The following is a 16,431-nucleotide window of genomic DNA, read 5'->3' as shown; positions in this document are numbered from 1 at the left end:
CATGTCTTGTATTTTTATTGCATGCATGCAGTTTTAAGTGCTGTGCTGTTCTGAAATAGATGCCATTTAGGCTTTCAGGTATATCCAGTTCTCCATGCACTGCCACCACTGCACAGTCAGCCATTAGCAATTGGTCTTCATTGACCATTAACTTAACTGGTTTAGCCAGTGGCATGAAATTTAGATATGTAGCCCCTCTAGAACCTGGAAATTCTGCCGTTGAAATCAATCTAAGTAGCCAGGTTAGACTGTTGTGGAATGCAGAGACCAACAGGAACCCCTGTTGGGTTTACCAATCCTGCTGGATCTTGTCAAATGGAAGTATCGCATACACATTACAGATGTCACTGGTGCTGTTGCTTCTTGGAAATTGTGGAGTATAGATGATGGAAGGAAAGTTGAGGGGTTTTGTTGTTGCTTGCACACCAACAGTTTAAAAGGACCTTAAGCATGTCACCTGAACTTCAGGTTTCGTTAACATGCCAAATGTTTGTGATGCGTGCTTTGCTCGTCATACTGCCTCAGGGTTAATGAAATGGTATATTTGACCCTTAGACCCTGTCATACTGCCTCAGGGTTAATGAAATGGTATATTTGACCCTTGCACCCTGTCATACTGCCTCAGGGTTAATAAAATGGTATATTTGACCCTTGCACCCTGTCATACTGCCTCAGGGTTAGTGAAATGGTATATTTGACCCTCACACCACCAGTGGGTGTGAAGGGGGGAGGAGAACATGGCATTCAGCAGGTGGCGTTTCTGCATACCCTTGACCTATGTGAAATTTTACAGGGGCTGGGACAGCGGGGGGTTGGGAAGGGGGAATGGTATTGGTCAGACCTCCTGCCCGTGGGCCTTTTGAGGCTCTTACCCGATCGATAAGCAGCCCTAAGCAGGCTTTGTTCTGCCCATTGGGATTTCACTGATGGAAGGGAGGGGAGGCCCATCCGTGTGGGAAGCCTGGCAACTACTGCTGCGCAGGCTGGAGCCTGTGAAATGTAGGGAAGGGAATTTCCTTTGCAGGCTCCAGGCCCACCAGAAATCCCTGGGCCCATCCTTTTCCCTCCTGGCCTCTTGAGCCTGGTCTGGCCACCTCCCTCCCCCACCACTCGCTGTGTCTCCTGACTTTGTTGTTGCCTGGGCTCCTCATGTGGCCTCAGCTCGTGGGTGGCATTGCTGGGACTGCAGAGATGCCAGACATGCAATGGACTGGCAATCCTTTATGGTTGGTCTTCCTTTCTAAGAAAGGCACGGTGGACTTGCCTCAAAACACTGCTCCCAGTGCTGTCAGGCTGATGGCAGTTTCTTGTTGTGAGTCAGAGGGGGTATGAAGAGCCTGTGGCAGTGGGAGCGGGACAGGGGCATGTGGGGTATATGGCATGACTGGAGAAACCTGGGAGAGCGGGGGAGGGGTCGGGGGAACTATTTAGCACACAGTATTTTTCTTAAAATACGTTCCTTTAAGGTTTTTTTCAGGTTAGAATAGGGGCCTTAAAAGTTGGCAGATATGCTGTGGCCTCGAAACAGTGTGATGTAAAAGAGCCACATAACTATTCATGCTGGAGCAGAACTCCATGGCAGAAATTATCACCTCAGAACAAAGCTAAAGTTTCAGCCAGGGACCCCACTGTGTGGTTCTGCCGTACAGTTGGGAAGCCCTGTATTAACCCTTGAGCTTGGTACCTGAAGGAACCCTCCAGCTAGTCCACTCTGTTGCAACGTGTGGCTCTTTTAGTTTCATTTGTATTTACTCACCTCACTAATGCTGTGCTTTACGGATGCTGCCTCAGTCAACTGACCAACTAATCCCTTCCCTTCCTTCCCCTCACAACCGGCATCCACCAGACCCCAACGTCAGTCCAAAGTGGATTGCTACATTATTTTGTGTTGGTGCTTGTCAATGTAAGAATGATTATGCAAGGGGCTGAGTAAAAGATTGACATCGAGAAATTCAACCTCCTGTTTGGAACCCACCTGAACTGAAAATATATCAGAATGGACCGAATTGTCAGAAGCTTGTGTTGCAGTAGGATATAGTGCAACAGTGTATGTATGTGGAAAGCATAGATTTCCACCATGTTACTCCTGGAATCCCCTGAAAAACCCACCAAGGCACGGTAGCTCAGTGGTTGGTACTGCTGCCTCACAGTGCCAGGGATCCAAGTTTGATTCCCCTCTCGAGCGCCTGTCTGTATGGAATTTGCACATTCTCCCTCTGTCTGTGTGGGTTTCCTCACACAGTCCAAAGATGTGCAGGCCAGGTGAATTGGCCATGCTAAATTGCCTGTAGTGTTAGGTGCATTAGTCAGGGATAAATATAGAGTAGGTGAATGGGTCAGGGTAGGTTACTCTTCGGAGAGTCGCTCTGGACTTGTTGGGCCAAAGGGCCTGTTTTCCATACTATAGGGAATTTAATCTAATTCATTGCTTCCATGTTAGAAGTAACCCCAGCTGCCCATGCTAGACTCTCCCTGGAGAATTAATCCTCCTGGTGCTAACCCTGTAGACTGTGCAATTACCTCTGTCTGTATCTTCCTCTGGACTGTCCATGGGGACATGGCCCTTGGCTCTGTGTGGATGTTTACATTAGTTTCACGATCTTGACGGAAACTTGGCTGGTAGGTGTGGACATCCTCTCTCTTATTGAAGGCTCCCAGCCTGGCCAATCCACCATAATCCATTCGCCCATTCCTCTGGTACCCTGTTCTGTTGTGAGTATTTCACCATGTTCCAGCACTCTTACCTGTCCATTAAAGTCATCCTCCCGACCAAACCCAACACTGAGAGAGCTCCCCTATTTTCTCCCTAATGCTGTACACCTTCTCCTTTCAATGATTTAAACCTTTGTGTTTACCCTCAGTTTGCCCTCTGTCTTCTAACTTCACTACCCACCGTTGCTCCATTAAACTTTTCTTCCATTTGAATTACCCCTTCCTATTTTCATACTCATCCTCATCATTTGCCACCTTGTCTAGCCTATTTGTTCTCATTGTGTCAACCGTGGGTAAGAGCAGTTTGCCTTTTACCTGTAGAGTGTAAAATTCTTCACTTGAATCTCCCTGGACTCTCTCCCAAACCCTCTTCTTCCATGTGTGGCCTTGGGGAAAGAAAATCATTCCCTTTCAAATTTCCAGCTATTCAGTTTTTGAGTATCTGTTCACCAATGACATTTCTGCGCCTACTGATCAGCTCAATCATTTCCTTTACTCCAACATGTACCCTTTTAAAAATGATGCTTGTGGTCTCGTGGTGGGGTCCTTTCCTTTGTGTTAGATATCCCAGGTTCAAGTCCCACTTCTCATTACAAGTTTGAACAGGTTGATTATAATATCTATCCACCCTGACACCACCTTATTTAAAATCATTGCTTTCTCCTATCCTACTTGCTATGAAGTTCATTGTCTTTCTTCTAAACTAGAGGAGCAGGATTAAGCCATTCAGCCCTTCAAGCCTCCTCCACCATTCGATGTGATCATGGCCGATCCTCAATGCCATGTTCCCACTTTCTCTCCTTAACCCTTGATGCCTTTAATAATATGTCAAACTCTTTTCTTAAATGTCTTCAGTGACCTGGCCCCCGTTGCCCTCAGAGAATTCCATCGTTTGGAGTAAAGGATTGTTTCCTCTCTTCAATCCTAAATGGCCTACCAGTCATCCTGATACTGTGACCCTTAGTTCTAGAGACCAAGGATGCAGGCACGAGAGACAGGATTTCGAGTATTTGCAGTGTTAACAATACAACCATGCTTGTTTTATATCTTTCCATATGCCTGACTGAATAGTTACTACAGCACTCACACTATCCTGCAGAAGAGGGGGGAGAGCTGGGGTTGAGGTGACATGTGTCCCTAAGTATATTAATGGCACTTCCCTCTGGAAATCCTATTTAGCTGCAGATCATCATTGAGCAATATTCCTGATCTGATGTCATATAACCATACAGATTTACAGCAAGAGAAAAGCCCACTGAGTCTGTGCCAGTCAAAAACAATTACTTAATTATTTGAATCCCATTTGACAGCACTTGGCCACAGCCATGATATTGCAAGTGCACATTTAAATATTTCTCAGATATTATGAGGGTTTCAGCCTCTACCATCTTTACAGGCAGTGAGTTCCAGATTCCTAATACCCTCTGGTGTGGAAAATGTTTTTCCTCACATCTCCTCGAAAACGTCTGCTCCTCACCATAAATCCGTGTCTCCTGGTCATTAATCCCTGAATCAAGGGCAAGTGTCTCTTCCTGTCCATCTTATCTATGCCCCTCATCGTTTTATATATGCCCCCTCTCCATCTCCTCTGCTCTAAGGGAAATTCCCACAGCCTAGGTGCATGTTCAAAGGTGCACGCCCACGGAGCTGATTGACTGTTTAAATGGTGGGAGGGTGTTCCCAACCTGTAGCAGGGTTATAGTTTCAGAACCCAGCTTGAGCTTTATCCCAACCCTTCAAGATAAGTGAAAGTGCCAGCTCATGAAAAGGCTCGGTTTGTTTTGAAGTGGGAGATATTCCTATCGTTCTTTGACATGTTTTTACTTGAATTTTTTTTTCACTATCTGAAGAGAAAACTACAAGAGAGACAAAAACCAAGGTCATGCAATTGTTGCACTAGTATGCAGGGTTATGATTTTCCTTTATCAAATCGATCTGCCCGTTCTGAATGGATCTGCATGTTTTATTCATTTTGATGCCAAGGGTCCTTTTTTAAAGTAGCAAATTCAGAAAGTAAATTCAGAATTTACAGCACAGAAACAGGCTCCTCAGTCCCAGCTTGTCTGTGCTGTTTATAATCCACACAGGCAATCTCCCACCTAACTTCATCTCAACTGATCACTGTAACCTTCTCATAGAGTGATAGAGTCATAGAGATGTACAGCATGGAAACAGACCCATCAGTCCAACCCGTCAATGCTGATCAGATATCCCAATCCAATCTTGTCCCACCTGCCAGCACCCGGCCCATATCCCTCCAAACCCTTCCTGTTCATATACCCATCCAAATGCCTCTTAACTGTTGCAATTGTACCAGCCTCCACCACTTCCTCTGGCAGCTCATTCCATATACGTACCATCCTCTGTGTGAAAAAGTCTCCTGGCAGGTCTCTTTTATATCTTTCCCCTCTCACCTTAAACATATGCCCTCTAGTTCTGGACACCCCGACCCCGGGGAAAAGACATTCTCTTTTTATCCTATCCATGTCCCTCATAATTTTGTAAACCTCTATAAGGTCACCCCTCAGCCCCAGCCTGTTCAGCCTCTCCCTATATCTCAAATCCTCCAACCCTGGCAACATCCTTCTAAATCTTTTCTGAATCCTTTCAGGTTTCACAAACTCTTTCTGATAGGGAGGAGACCAGAATTGCACGCAATATTCCAATAGTGGCCTAACCAATGTCCTGTACAGCCACAACATGACCTCGCAACTCTGACCAATAAAGGAAAGCATACCAAATGCCTTCTTCACTATCCTATCTACATGCGACTCCACTTTCAAGGAGCTATGAACCTGCACTCCAAGGTCTCTTTGTTTAGCAACACTCCCTAGGACCTTACCATTAAGTGTATAAGTCCTGCTAAGATTTGCTTTCCGAAAATGCAGCACCTCACATTTATCTAAACTCCATCTGCCACTTCTCAGCCATTGACCCATCCGATCAAGATCCTGTTAGAATCTTGAGGTAACCCTCTTCGCTGTCCACTGCATCTCCAATTTTGGTGTCATCTGCAAACTTACTAACTGTACCTCTTATGCTCACATCAAAATCACTTCTATAAATAATGAAAAGTAGAGGACCCAGCACCGATCCTTGTGGCACTCCATAGGTCACAGGCATCCAGAATGAAAAACAACCCTCCACCACCACCTTCTGTCTTCTACCTTCTATTCCTTTCACCCTCACAAACTGCCTTACATCCCCCTTCAATGTGTCCATGCTATTAAAGTTCCATCTTCTAACCACTCTTGAAGTAAAGATGCTGATCTTGAATTCCTTACTGGACCTATTAGTGACTGTCACATATTTATGTTTAGATTCTCCAAGTGGGGACATCTCCTTTACTCAGAGAGTAGTAGGGTCATGGAACAGCCTGCCTGCAACAATAGTAGATTCACCAACATTCAAGGAATTTACATGGCCATTGGATAGACATACAGATGAAAATGGAATAGTGTAAGTTAGATGGGCTTCAGATTGGTTTCACAGGTCAGCACAACATCAAGGGCCAAAGGGCCTGTACTGCACTGTAATGTTCTGTGCCAAACTCTGGTGTGTTAATGTTCAAAGAGATTTGGGTTTGCTACTTCAGGGAATACAAAAGGTTAACATTTAGTTTTGATGAGACCACACCTGAAATCCTGTGTGCAGTTTGAGCCTCCACGTTTAAGAAGGAATGTACGTTGGAGGAGGTCCAGTGAAGGTTCACAAAATAGGTTCCCAAGATGAGAGGGCTGACCCACAGTGAAGGGGTGGATCATAAATTGGGCTGATATTCTCTGTGGTTTAGGAGAGTAAGAGGTAATTTCGTGACAAGATTCTGAAGGATTTTGACAGGGTAGATGCTGAGTGATTTGCTGTGCTGGTCACGAAATCCAAACGCAGGGACACAATCTCGGGGAATTGGACAGGCCATTTAGTACTGGGATGAGAAACAATTACCTCATTCAAAAGGCTGTGAATCTTCAGAATCCCCTACCCTGGAGCACTTATGATGAATAAATATTTGGCCCCTCAGAGAATGGAGGGATAAAAGGAGCAGACGGGAATGTGGAGTTGAAATCCAGCATCAGGTATGAACAAATTGAGTGTCAGAGACCTGACGATGGGCTATTTGATCTACACCTGTTTTTATTTCTTGGGTATCCTTCATAATTTTAAAGATCTCTATCTCGGCTGTTTCTGGGGAGAGGAACAGAAGTCTGAATTGGAGCAAATTACTGCAGATGGGGAAATCTGTACTGAAGACAGCAAATGCTGGAGATCACAGCGGGTCAGGCAGCATCCATGGGGAGGGAGCAAGCTAATGTTTCAAGCCTAGATGACTCTTCATCAGCCTCTGATGTCGAGCATCTATTTTCGCAACGTTAGTTTGCCTTCTCTCCTTGGAAGCTGCCCTGACCCGCTGTGATCGCCAGCATTTGTTGTTTTCAGAAGTCTTTGATAAGATAACTGTGATTAAAGTGATTTAATCTATTTGCTTTTTTTGCTGCAGAGGCAAGTCTTGGCATCACTTTCCAATGGTTACATCCAGAAACCCAAAAGGAAACCGGGTCTGAAATCCGCCATGAATGAGCAGAGGAAGCGAGTCCGATGTTCCAGACCAGCTGATCAGACTGAGTCCAGTGACTGGAATGAGCCAGTGATAATTCAGGTCGAAGATGATGTTGCAGATGCAGTAATTGATGAGAAACCGAACGTTTCAGCATCCTTCCATTCCGCGGGACACATCCTTGAAACCCTGACACCAGCAATGAACTCCTCTGTGCCCGTTCTGGTGCCATCCTCATCTGCCCTGACCTCTGAGCTTAAGCCTCCTTGCCTGAGGTTGGAGAGCGTGCCAGCTGCTTATAAAATGAGCAAGCCACAAGCCAGCCACAGTCAGAGATCGGTGCTGCAGCAGCTGGAAATAAAAAAAGCCCCTGAAACAGAGGGGAATACCTGCCAGAGCATTGAATTAGTGCCGGACTGTACCACCAGTAAGGAGGATCCAACACCACCGCATTCGTCTTTTGATCTCTCAAAGCATAGTTTTGGTAAGCAGGAACAACCTTTTCTTTTTCTGTGGCAAGTGACTGGATTTCTGTTTTTTTTGGCACTGATTCCTTCCTCGCCAAGAATGAAAAGACTTTTTCGTAGTGAGGTTGTCCAGGGGGACCCATTAAGTTTCTCAGCCTTGGTCAGTGAGGAAATCTATTGCCCTGGTGCACTGTGGCAGTTCGTTGATAAATGGCTTAGTGCTCAGTGCACAATGCAACAGGGAAGAACCGTTTTATTTTGCAAAAATCATGTCAGGCCAGACCAAATTAGTCTTTTCCGCATTCATTCATGGGATGTTAAGGTTGCTGGCTAGTCTAGTCCATTCCTAATTACTGTGGAGAAAGTGGTGGTGAGCTGCCTTCTTGTGCTGCTGTAGTCCATTAGTATAACTGTGGTGCTGATAGCAAAGAAGTTCCAGCATTTTGACCCAGTGATACTGAAGGAATGGCAATCTAGTTCAGCATCTGGATTGTATGTGGCTTCAGGGAAACTTTCACCTGGTGCTGTTCCCACGTATCTCCTACCCTGTCCATCTAGATGGTAGAGGTCATGATTTTGGAAACATAACGTCGTTTTTTTTCTGTTAATCATTCCGGTAATGTGGTCTTTGCTGGCTGGACCATTGCCCGTGCCTAGTTAGATCATAAGACTTTAAGAAAGAGGAGCAAAATTAAGCCATTCAGCCCATCAAGTCTACTCCACCATTTGATCATGGCTGATATGTTTCTCAATCCCTGTCAACCCTCCTGCCTTCTGCCCATAACCCTTGATCCTTTTCCTAATCAAGAACCTATCTATCTCAGACTTAAATAAACTCAATGACTTGGCCTCTACAGCCTTCAGAGTTCCACAGGTTAACTGTCCTTTGGTGCAAGAAATTCTCCCTCATCTCAATTTTAAAGTGTTGTTTCTTCACTCTGAGGCTGTGCCCTTGGCTCCTAGTCTCTCCCGCAAGTGGAAACATCTTCTCCACATCCACTCAAACCAGGTCCATCAGTATTCTGTAAGTTTCAATCAGATCCCCCTCATCCCGCTACTCCTCATTTGACAAGCACTTTATTTCGGGATCGTTCCTGTAAATGTGCCCTGGACTCCCTCCAATGTCATCACAGGGTTCCTTAGATACAGGGCTCAGCACTGCTCACATTAGTCTAAATGCAGTCTGGCCAAAGGCTTATACGGCGTACGCAGTACATCACTGCTCATATATTCTAGTCTTCTCAAAATGAATGCTAATACTGCGTTTGTCTTACTAACTGCCAAATAAACTGCATGTTAACTTTAAGAGACTCCTGAACTAAGACTCTTAATTCCCTTCATGTTTTAGATTTCTGAAGCTTTTTCTTATTTTGAAAATAGTCTACCCCTCTATTCTTCCTCCCACATCATATTCCATTGCCACTTTTTTGCCCACTCTCCTAGCCTCTCCAAATCCTTCTGCAGCCTTCCTGCTTCCTCCACACTAGCTGTCTGTCCACCTCTCTTTGTGTCAATTGCAAAACTTAGCAGCAATGCCCCTTGAGAAGGGGCTGGTGAGTTGTCTCTTAAGCTACTGCAGTCTGTGTGCTGTAGGTAACCCCACAATGCCTTCAGCGAGGGACTGCTGTGATTTTGATCCAGTGACTCAAGAACAACGATATATTTCCATGTCAGGATGTGAGTGGCTTGGAAAGGTGGGTTAGCCGTGGGAAATGCAGGTGATGATGTTCCCATGTATTTGCTGCCCTTGTCCTTCCAAGTGGTAGTGGTCATCGGTTTGGAAAATGCTGTCTGAGGAGCCCTGGTGAATTTCTGCATCTCCTAAATGGTACACATCGCTGCTACTGAGCAGCACTTTGCCCTGGATGGTGTCAAGCTTCTTGAATGTTGCTGGAGTTGCACCCATCCAGACAAGTGGGGAGTATTCCATCACACACCTGACTTGTGCCTTGTTGATGGTGGATAGACTTTGGAGGGTCAGGAGGTGAGTTATTTACTACAGGATTCCTAGCACCTCACCTGCTCTTTTAGTCACTGTGTTTATGAGAGTGTGGGTGTTTGATAAGTCAAGTGTAATGACCCGGAAGCAAAGAATAGCAGTCACAGGAGCAGGCAAATACCAAACAAAACTAGTTAGAGGCCTGACTCAATTCTCTGGAACGTGGTTCCAGAGGTGATTGTAAAAGTTGCTAAGCCTTCTAACCCCAAGGCCTCATAACCCCTCCCTACCATACCCACCTTCCCCCCCTCCACGAACCCACATACTCCATGCCACCACATAGCCACATGCACAGTCCTCAGCAGCTGTATGGTGATGAAATAAGTAAACATTGAATAATACAATATGATAATACAATTATGCATGGTGGCTCAGTGGTTAGCACTGCTCCCTCATAGCATCAGGGACTTGCGTTCGAACCCACCCTCGGGCACCTGCCTGTGAGGAATGTCCTCATCCTCCCCAAATCTGCCAGGTGCTCCAGTTTCCTCCCATTGTCTAAAGATGTGCAGATTAGGTGGACTGGCCATGCTAAATTGCCCATAATGTTCAGGGATGGGCAAGCTAGGTGGGTTAACCATGGGAAATGCAGGATTACAGGGGATAGGGTGGGATGTTGTTTGGAAGGTCGGTACAAACTCGATGAATGGAATGGCCTTTATCTGCACTGTAGGGTTTCAATGATTCAAAACACTTTGGCTGAGATGCAGTCTAGAGTGGGTTCACGTGATTGATCTCGGATGTGGAGGAACTGTCCTAAGAGGAAAGGTTAAGTAGATGAAGCCTGTATTCAATGGAGTTCAGAAGGATAAGAGGTGACATGTGTCATTTCTTAGTAGGTTCGACAGGCTAGAGATCGGAGAGATTGTTTCTGCTTGTGGGTGAAACTAGGAGAGAGGACACAATATCAGAATAAGGTGTCACATATTAAAGGCAGAGATTAGGAGGATTTTCTTCTGTCAGAGGGTAGTCTTTTCTGTGGAATTCCTTACCACAAAGGGCGGTCAAGGCTGAGTCAATAACAATATTGGAGGCTGAGATCAACAGAATTTTAGTCATTGAAGGAATCAAGGGCTTTCAGGAAAAGGCAAGAAAGTGGAGTTAAGGTTTATCAGATTAGCCATCATCTCAATGTACTCAGAGCAGATTTGATGGACTGAATATCCCACTTCAGCTCTGACAGTTTATGATCTTTCACTTGATTCGAAAAAGAACTTCTCTTCATAGAGCTGATTCGAAGCTTTTACATTTTCTCAAGTGGTCATTCTTTTGCATAAACTTCTAATCCCACTCCACATCAAAGACAGGTAATCCTTTAAAATACTCTTTAAACTGTCAACTCAACTGTGACCTCGGAAACCCTGTTGAAATAAAGAGAACGAAGACAGTTTACAGCCCAGGAACAGGCCCTTCGGCCCTCCAAGCCTGAGCCAATCCAAATCCATTGTCTAAACCTGTCACCCAATCCCTAAGCATCTGTATCCCTCTGCTCCCCACCTACTCATGCATCTGTCCAGACGCATCTTAAATTAATCTACTGTGCCTGCCTCTACTAGCTCTGCTGGCAACACGTTCCAGGCACCTACCACCCTCTATTTAAAGTACTGCCGCATGTATCCCCCTTAAACTTTTCACCTCTCACCTTGAAAGTGTGACCTCTTATTATTGAATCCTTCACCCTAGGAAAAAGCATATCTCTATCTATCCTGTCTATATTCTTCATGATTTTGTAGACCTCAATCAGGTCCCCCCTCAATCTACTTTTTTCTAATGAAAACAAACCTAACCTACTCAACCTGTCTTCATAGCTAATACCTTCCATACCAGGCAACATCCTCGTAAACCTTCTCTGCATCCTCTCCAAAGTGTCCACATCCTTTTGGTAATGTGGCAACCAGAACTGTACACAGTTTTTTAATTGCGGCCAAACCAATGTTGTGTACAATTTTAATATGACCTGCCAGTTCTTATACTCAACAACCCGACCAATGAAGACAAGCATATAGTATGCTTCTTGACCACACTATCCACCTGTGCAGCAACCTTCAGGGTACAATGGACCTGAACTCCCAGATCTCTCTGCTCATCAACTTCTCCGAGGCTCTTTCATTTACTGTATACTTCGCTCTAGAAGTAGCTTTCCCAAAATGCATCACCTCACATTTGCCTGGATTGAACTCTATCTGCTCCTTCTCTGCCCAACTCTCCAGTCTATCTATATTGTCCTGTATTCTTTGACAGTCCCTTATGCTTTCTGCTACTCCACCAATCTTCGTATCATCTGCAAACTTGCTGATCATACCAACAGTGCCCTCTTTCAGATCATTTATGTATATCACAAACAACAGTGGCCCCAGCACCGATCCCTGTGGAACACCACTGGTCACCTTTCTCCATTTTGAGAAACTTCCTTCAACTACTACTCTCTGTCTCTTGGTGCTCAACCAGTTCTTTATCCATCTAGCTAGAATACCCTGCACACCATGTGACTTTACTTTCTCTATTAGTTTATCATGGGGAACCTTATCAAATGCCTTACTAAAGTCCATGTATATGACATCTACAGCCCTTACTTCATCTATCAACTTGATCACTTCCTCAAGGAAATAATTCAAGCTTTTGAAAGTTAACAAAGCATCCATAATGACAAAGTAGCCTTTGATGAAATGTAAATAAAAACTCTGTTCAAACTACAGGATCAGATGATTATATTTTTAAACTATACCTGTCAATTTTTTAAAAAATACTCAATTTTCAAGATTTAGAGAGCAGGATATTTAAAAAAAACTTCAGACCAAGACAGTTACACAGACCCTTATCCATCCTACAGGAATGTTTGCTGTTACTATGGCCTAATGATATTATCGCTGGGCTGTTAATCCAGAGACTCAGTTTACGTTCTGCAGATTGGGGTTCTAATCCCAGCACGGCAAATCGTGCAATTTGAATTCAATTGAAATCTGGAATTAAGAGTCTAATGATAACCATGGATCCATTGTCGAAAAATCCCATCTGGTTCACTAATGTCCTTTAGAGAAAGTATCTGCTACCCTTACCTGGTCCAACCTATGTATGACTCCAGACCCACAGCATTGTAGTTGACTCTTAACCTCAATTAGGGATGGGCAAGCAAGAAATGCTGGCCTAGTCAGCAACACTCTCATTCCTGAATGAATATTTTTAAAAAAACTTCATTCATTAGGTTAAGGACTTTGCAGCAGTCATATTGACACTGTATTAGACTCAACACTACTGAGTGTGTGAATCTCACACTGTCTCTTTCACCCACCAATAACATTTGGACCTGTCGAGATGAGGTGAAACTCCTGGCACCTTTAAAGGCCCGCAGCTTCTTTCCAAATCTGCTATTAAGTCTCTCCATGTGCCATCAGGGGCCTTTGTAATATTTTTCATGCCCCAACATTCTGACCCTATAACACCCCAATGCATCATATGCAATGCATCAGAAACACACAGCAGGATGCAACTGATGGTACAAATAAAATTCAAAGGTATAGACAGGGAGTGAAACTCTCAACGTATATGGTCAGTTGGGTAAAATTCAGCTTGGCAGTGAGCTGTGCAAGTGCTAATCCCACCCGATATTTCTCTTCACTGACCTCACTGCAAAGAACGATCAGTTTGCATTTTTAACCAGCAACTAATTTGCTACTGACAGCTAGGTCTCCAGATTAACATTTGATGTGAAGGCTGGGTAATTGTTTACAGTGCAGCACTCTCTGAAGCACTGTATTGGAGTGTTAACCTAGGTTATTGATTCAATGTCTGGAACAAAGTTATATCCCTCAGCCATCTTACTCAGATGTTAAATGCAACTTGGGAAATATTTAACACGCTTTATGGGGAAATGAAGCAAAAACAGAACTTCCAATGTCTGAAGAAAGTAAAATTTAATTGAGCACGCAGATGCAATTTGATTATACAACGGAGTTATCTTTGGCAGCAGAAATATTTAGATAATAGGTGCGGCATATTCCAATTCATTCCTGTGAAGCTAGACCCCGGAGTAAAATATATCTGTAATTCTGATGCAGTATTACTTGAGAGTTCATTTATTTTGATACATTTAGAAGGTTTGTCATGGCAGAGGTAAACAGAACCCAGTGATGAAAGTTGTATACAATTCACCCACAATCACTCGAGGCACAGGATGGAGCTTTGGTACATAGAGTATTTTCAATTCCAAATGACACTCGTGGACAATAAACAGCCTTAACTCAGATTGTATTCTGTGATATCGTCTAAACCATCACTTTTGGATGTGGAATATGCATGCTGAATAAAACTGGGGGATGTCCATTGTTGAGTATTTCACAGCTTCCTGCTGTGGAGGAAGGGGTGGTAACCCAGGATGGCATCTTTTCAGTTTCTTTCCAGATCCATTCAGCACAGACTTTTGATTGTATGTGTGAGCTAGCTGGAAAAGAATAATTACTGACTGGAAAGCTGAATAAACAGCTCAAGAGGTTACTTGTAAAGAGCTTGATGTGGAGTGTTATTTTTGTGTGAATGAGAGCCTAGAACCAAAGTTAAGACGAACTTCTTAAATAGCTTTGAAATGTACGTTTGGAAAGGATTAGCCACACAGAGTATAGGAATTGGGAAGTCATGTTGCAGCTGTACAGGGCATTGGTTGGGCCACTTTTGGAATATTGCGTGCAATTCTGGTCTCCCTGCTATGGAAGGATGTTGTGAAACTTGAAAGGGTTCAGAAAAGATTTACAAGGATCTTGCTGGGGTTAGAGGATTTGAGCTACAGGGTGAGGCTGAATAGGCTGGGTATGTTTTCCATGGAGCATTGGAGGCTGAGGGGTGATCTGATAGAGGTTTACAAAATCATGAGGGGCATTGATCGGGTAAATAGACAGGTCTTTTCCCTGGGGTGGGTGGTCCAAAACTAGAGGGCAGAGATTTAAGGTGAGAGGGGAAAATTTATAAGGAACCTAAAGGGCAACCTTTTCACGCAGAGGGTGATGCGTGTATGGAATGAGCTGCCAGAGGAAGGGGTGGAGGCTGGTACAATTGCAACATTTAAAAGGCATCTGGATAGGTATCTGAATAGGAAGGGTTTAAAGAGAAATGGGTCAAGTGCTGGCAAATGGGACTAGTTTAGTTTGGGATATCTGGTTGGCATGGGATGAATTGGACTAAAGAGTTTGCTTCCAAGTTGCATTTCTCTATGACTCTGTGACTCTAAAAAAGGAATGAATGATAAGATGCTGTGGAGAGTGGACTAACATATTTACTGAATATAATTAGGAACAATCAGACGGAGTGGTCATTTTAAGAGGAAATGGATGAGTAAGATACATAATGGAGGGAAGATTGCTACAAGAAAAGGGAGGAGAGAAGGAAGAGAATATCATTGATGGATGGCTTGAAAATTGAAGGCAATTATTGGCGAATGAGAAGACTCTGTAGGGAGATATGGAGAAGACTGAGAAAAGGATGATGAGGATGAAGTAGGATATAAATTTGTGAGGTTTCCAGGGAACATCCTGAATGAATTAGCTTGTACCATTGGTTTGAATTTAGTTTAATATATAATTAATGTATTATACATGTCAAAGTGACTAGGAGTAATCTTGTTTGTGAAAGAGAGTTGATCCTGCATCCTTTCAGAGGTTTGTTTTCTGTTGCTTTTCTGAAGGGTTTTTGGGGAATCCCGAACGCAATGTTAAAATACCTGGTGCATTCATATTAAAAGCCAGTCAGAAGACCCAGCCAAAGCTGGCAGCACGTTATCTGGCCAGGAATCTGTTCACTGACGAGGTCCTGGTTACAAGCAGCATTGATGGAAGCAAGCAGCACGGGATGAAATTACTGGATCCGAATAAACTGGCAGCTGTGAGAGGTGAGTTTACCGCACGTCAGTGTTGCCACTGGACCAGCCAGATCACATCTCAGATTAGTTCTTTGTTTAAAAGAGAGTATGCTGACTTTAAGCTTTCAATTACAGGTAACCAGTGTCATATTGCAGCTAATTATTCAGCAGTATCATGTCCAGCCTCTAGTAAGGAGAGTTTGGGTGATGCTTCTATTGATGGTCTTTTGTATAAGCGACACTGTTAGTATGAATGAATACCATCATTTAACCTACTGTCTTTGTAACATTAGTGCAGGTCTTCTGGAAGGGAAAGGAAGCTGCTGCTATTGAGTTCCTCTGAGTTGGGTACGCTTATTTACCCAGTGCATTTGTATCGTTTGCCCATGTGTCTTTGGAGGTTTCAGAATCTACTTGCCTTCTTTTCGGTGTCTGTGCATTTTCTTATTCACTCATGTACAAACAGATGTCCCGTAATGTTGCTGACTGATGAATGATGATGTATTATGTATTACCATGCATATGGATGAGTGCAGCTCCAACACCACTTAAGAAAATTAACACCATTCAGAACAAAGTAGCCCACTTAATTGGCGCCACATCCACAAACATCCACTCTCTCCACCACTAACGCTCAGTAGCAGCTGTGTGTACTGTCTACAACATACACTGCAGAAATTCACCAAGGCTCCTAAGACAGCACTTTCAAGACCTATGCCCATGACTATCTCGAAGGACAAGGGCAGCAGATACATGGGAATACCATGACCTGTAAGTTCCTCTCCAAGCCACTCACCATCCTGATTTGGAAATATATCACCATTCGTTCAGTGCCATTCGGTCAAAACCCTGA

At 44.0% G+C, this 16,431-nt stretch overlaps 1 protein-coding gene across 1 annotated transcript in view; it reads left to right on the top strand.

Annotated features, from left to right (window-relative positions):
- LOC132820699 (uncharacterized) overlaps positions 1 to 16,431 on the top strand; it is a 110,744-nt gene that overhangs the window by 58,978 nt on the left and 35,335 nt on the right. The window contains exons 7-8 of the mRNA XM_060832950.1: positions 7,211 to 7,751; positions 15,405 to 15,608. Of these exons, the coding sequence (XP_060688933.1) occupies positions 7,211 to 7,751; positions 15,405 to 15,608 (745 nt within the window). The remainder of the gene's footprint in view (positions 1 to 7,210; positions 7,752 to 15,404; positions 15,609 to 16,431) is intronic.

This window comes from Hemiscyllium ocellatum, chromosome 12 (genome assembly GCF_020745735.1).
Source record: "Hemiscyllium ocellatum isolate sHemOce1 chromosome 12, sHemOce1.pat.X.cur, whole genome shotgun sequence".
In the NCBI taxonomy this organism is placed as follows: Eukaryota; Metazoa; Chordata; class Chondrichthyes; order Orectolobiformes; family Hemiscylliidae; genus Hemiscyllium; species Hemiscyllium ocellatum.
The sequence above is the reverse complement of the archived record's forward strand: the minus strand, read 5'-3'. Positions and strand labels throughout refer to the sequence as shown.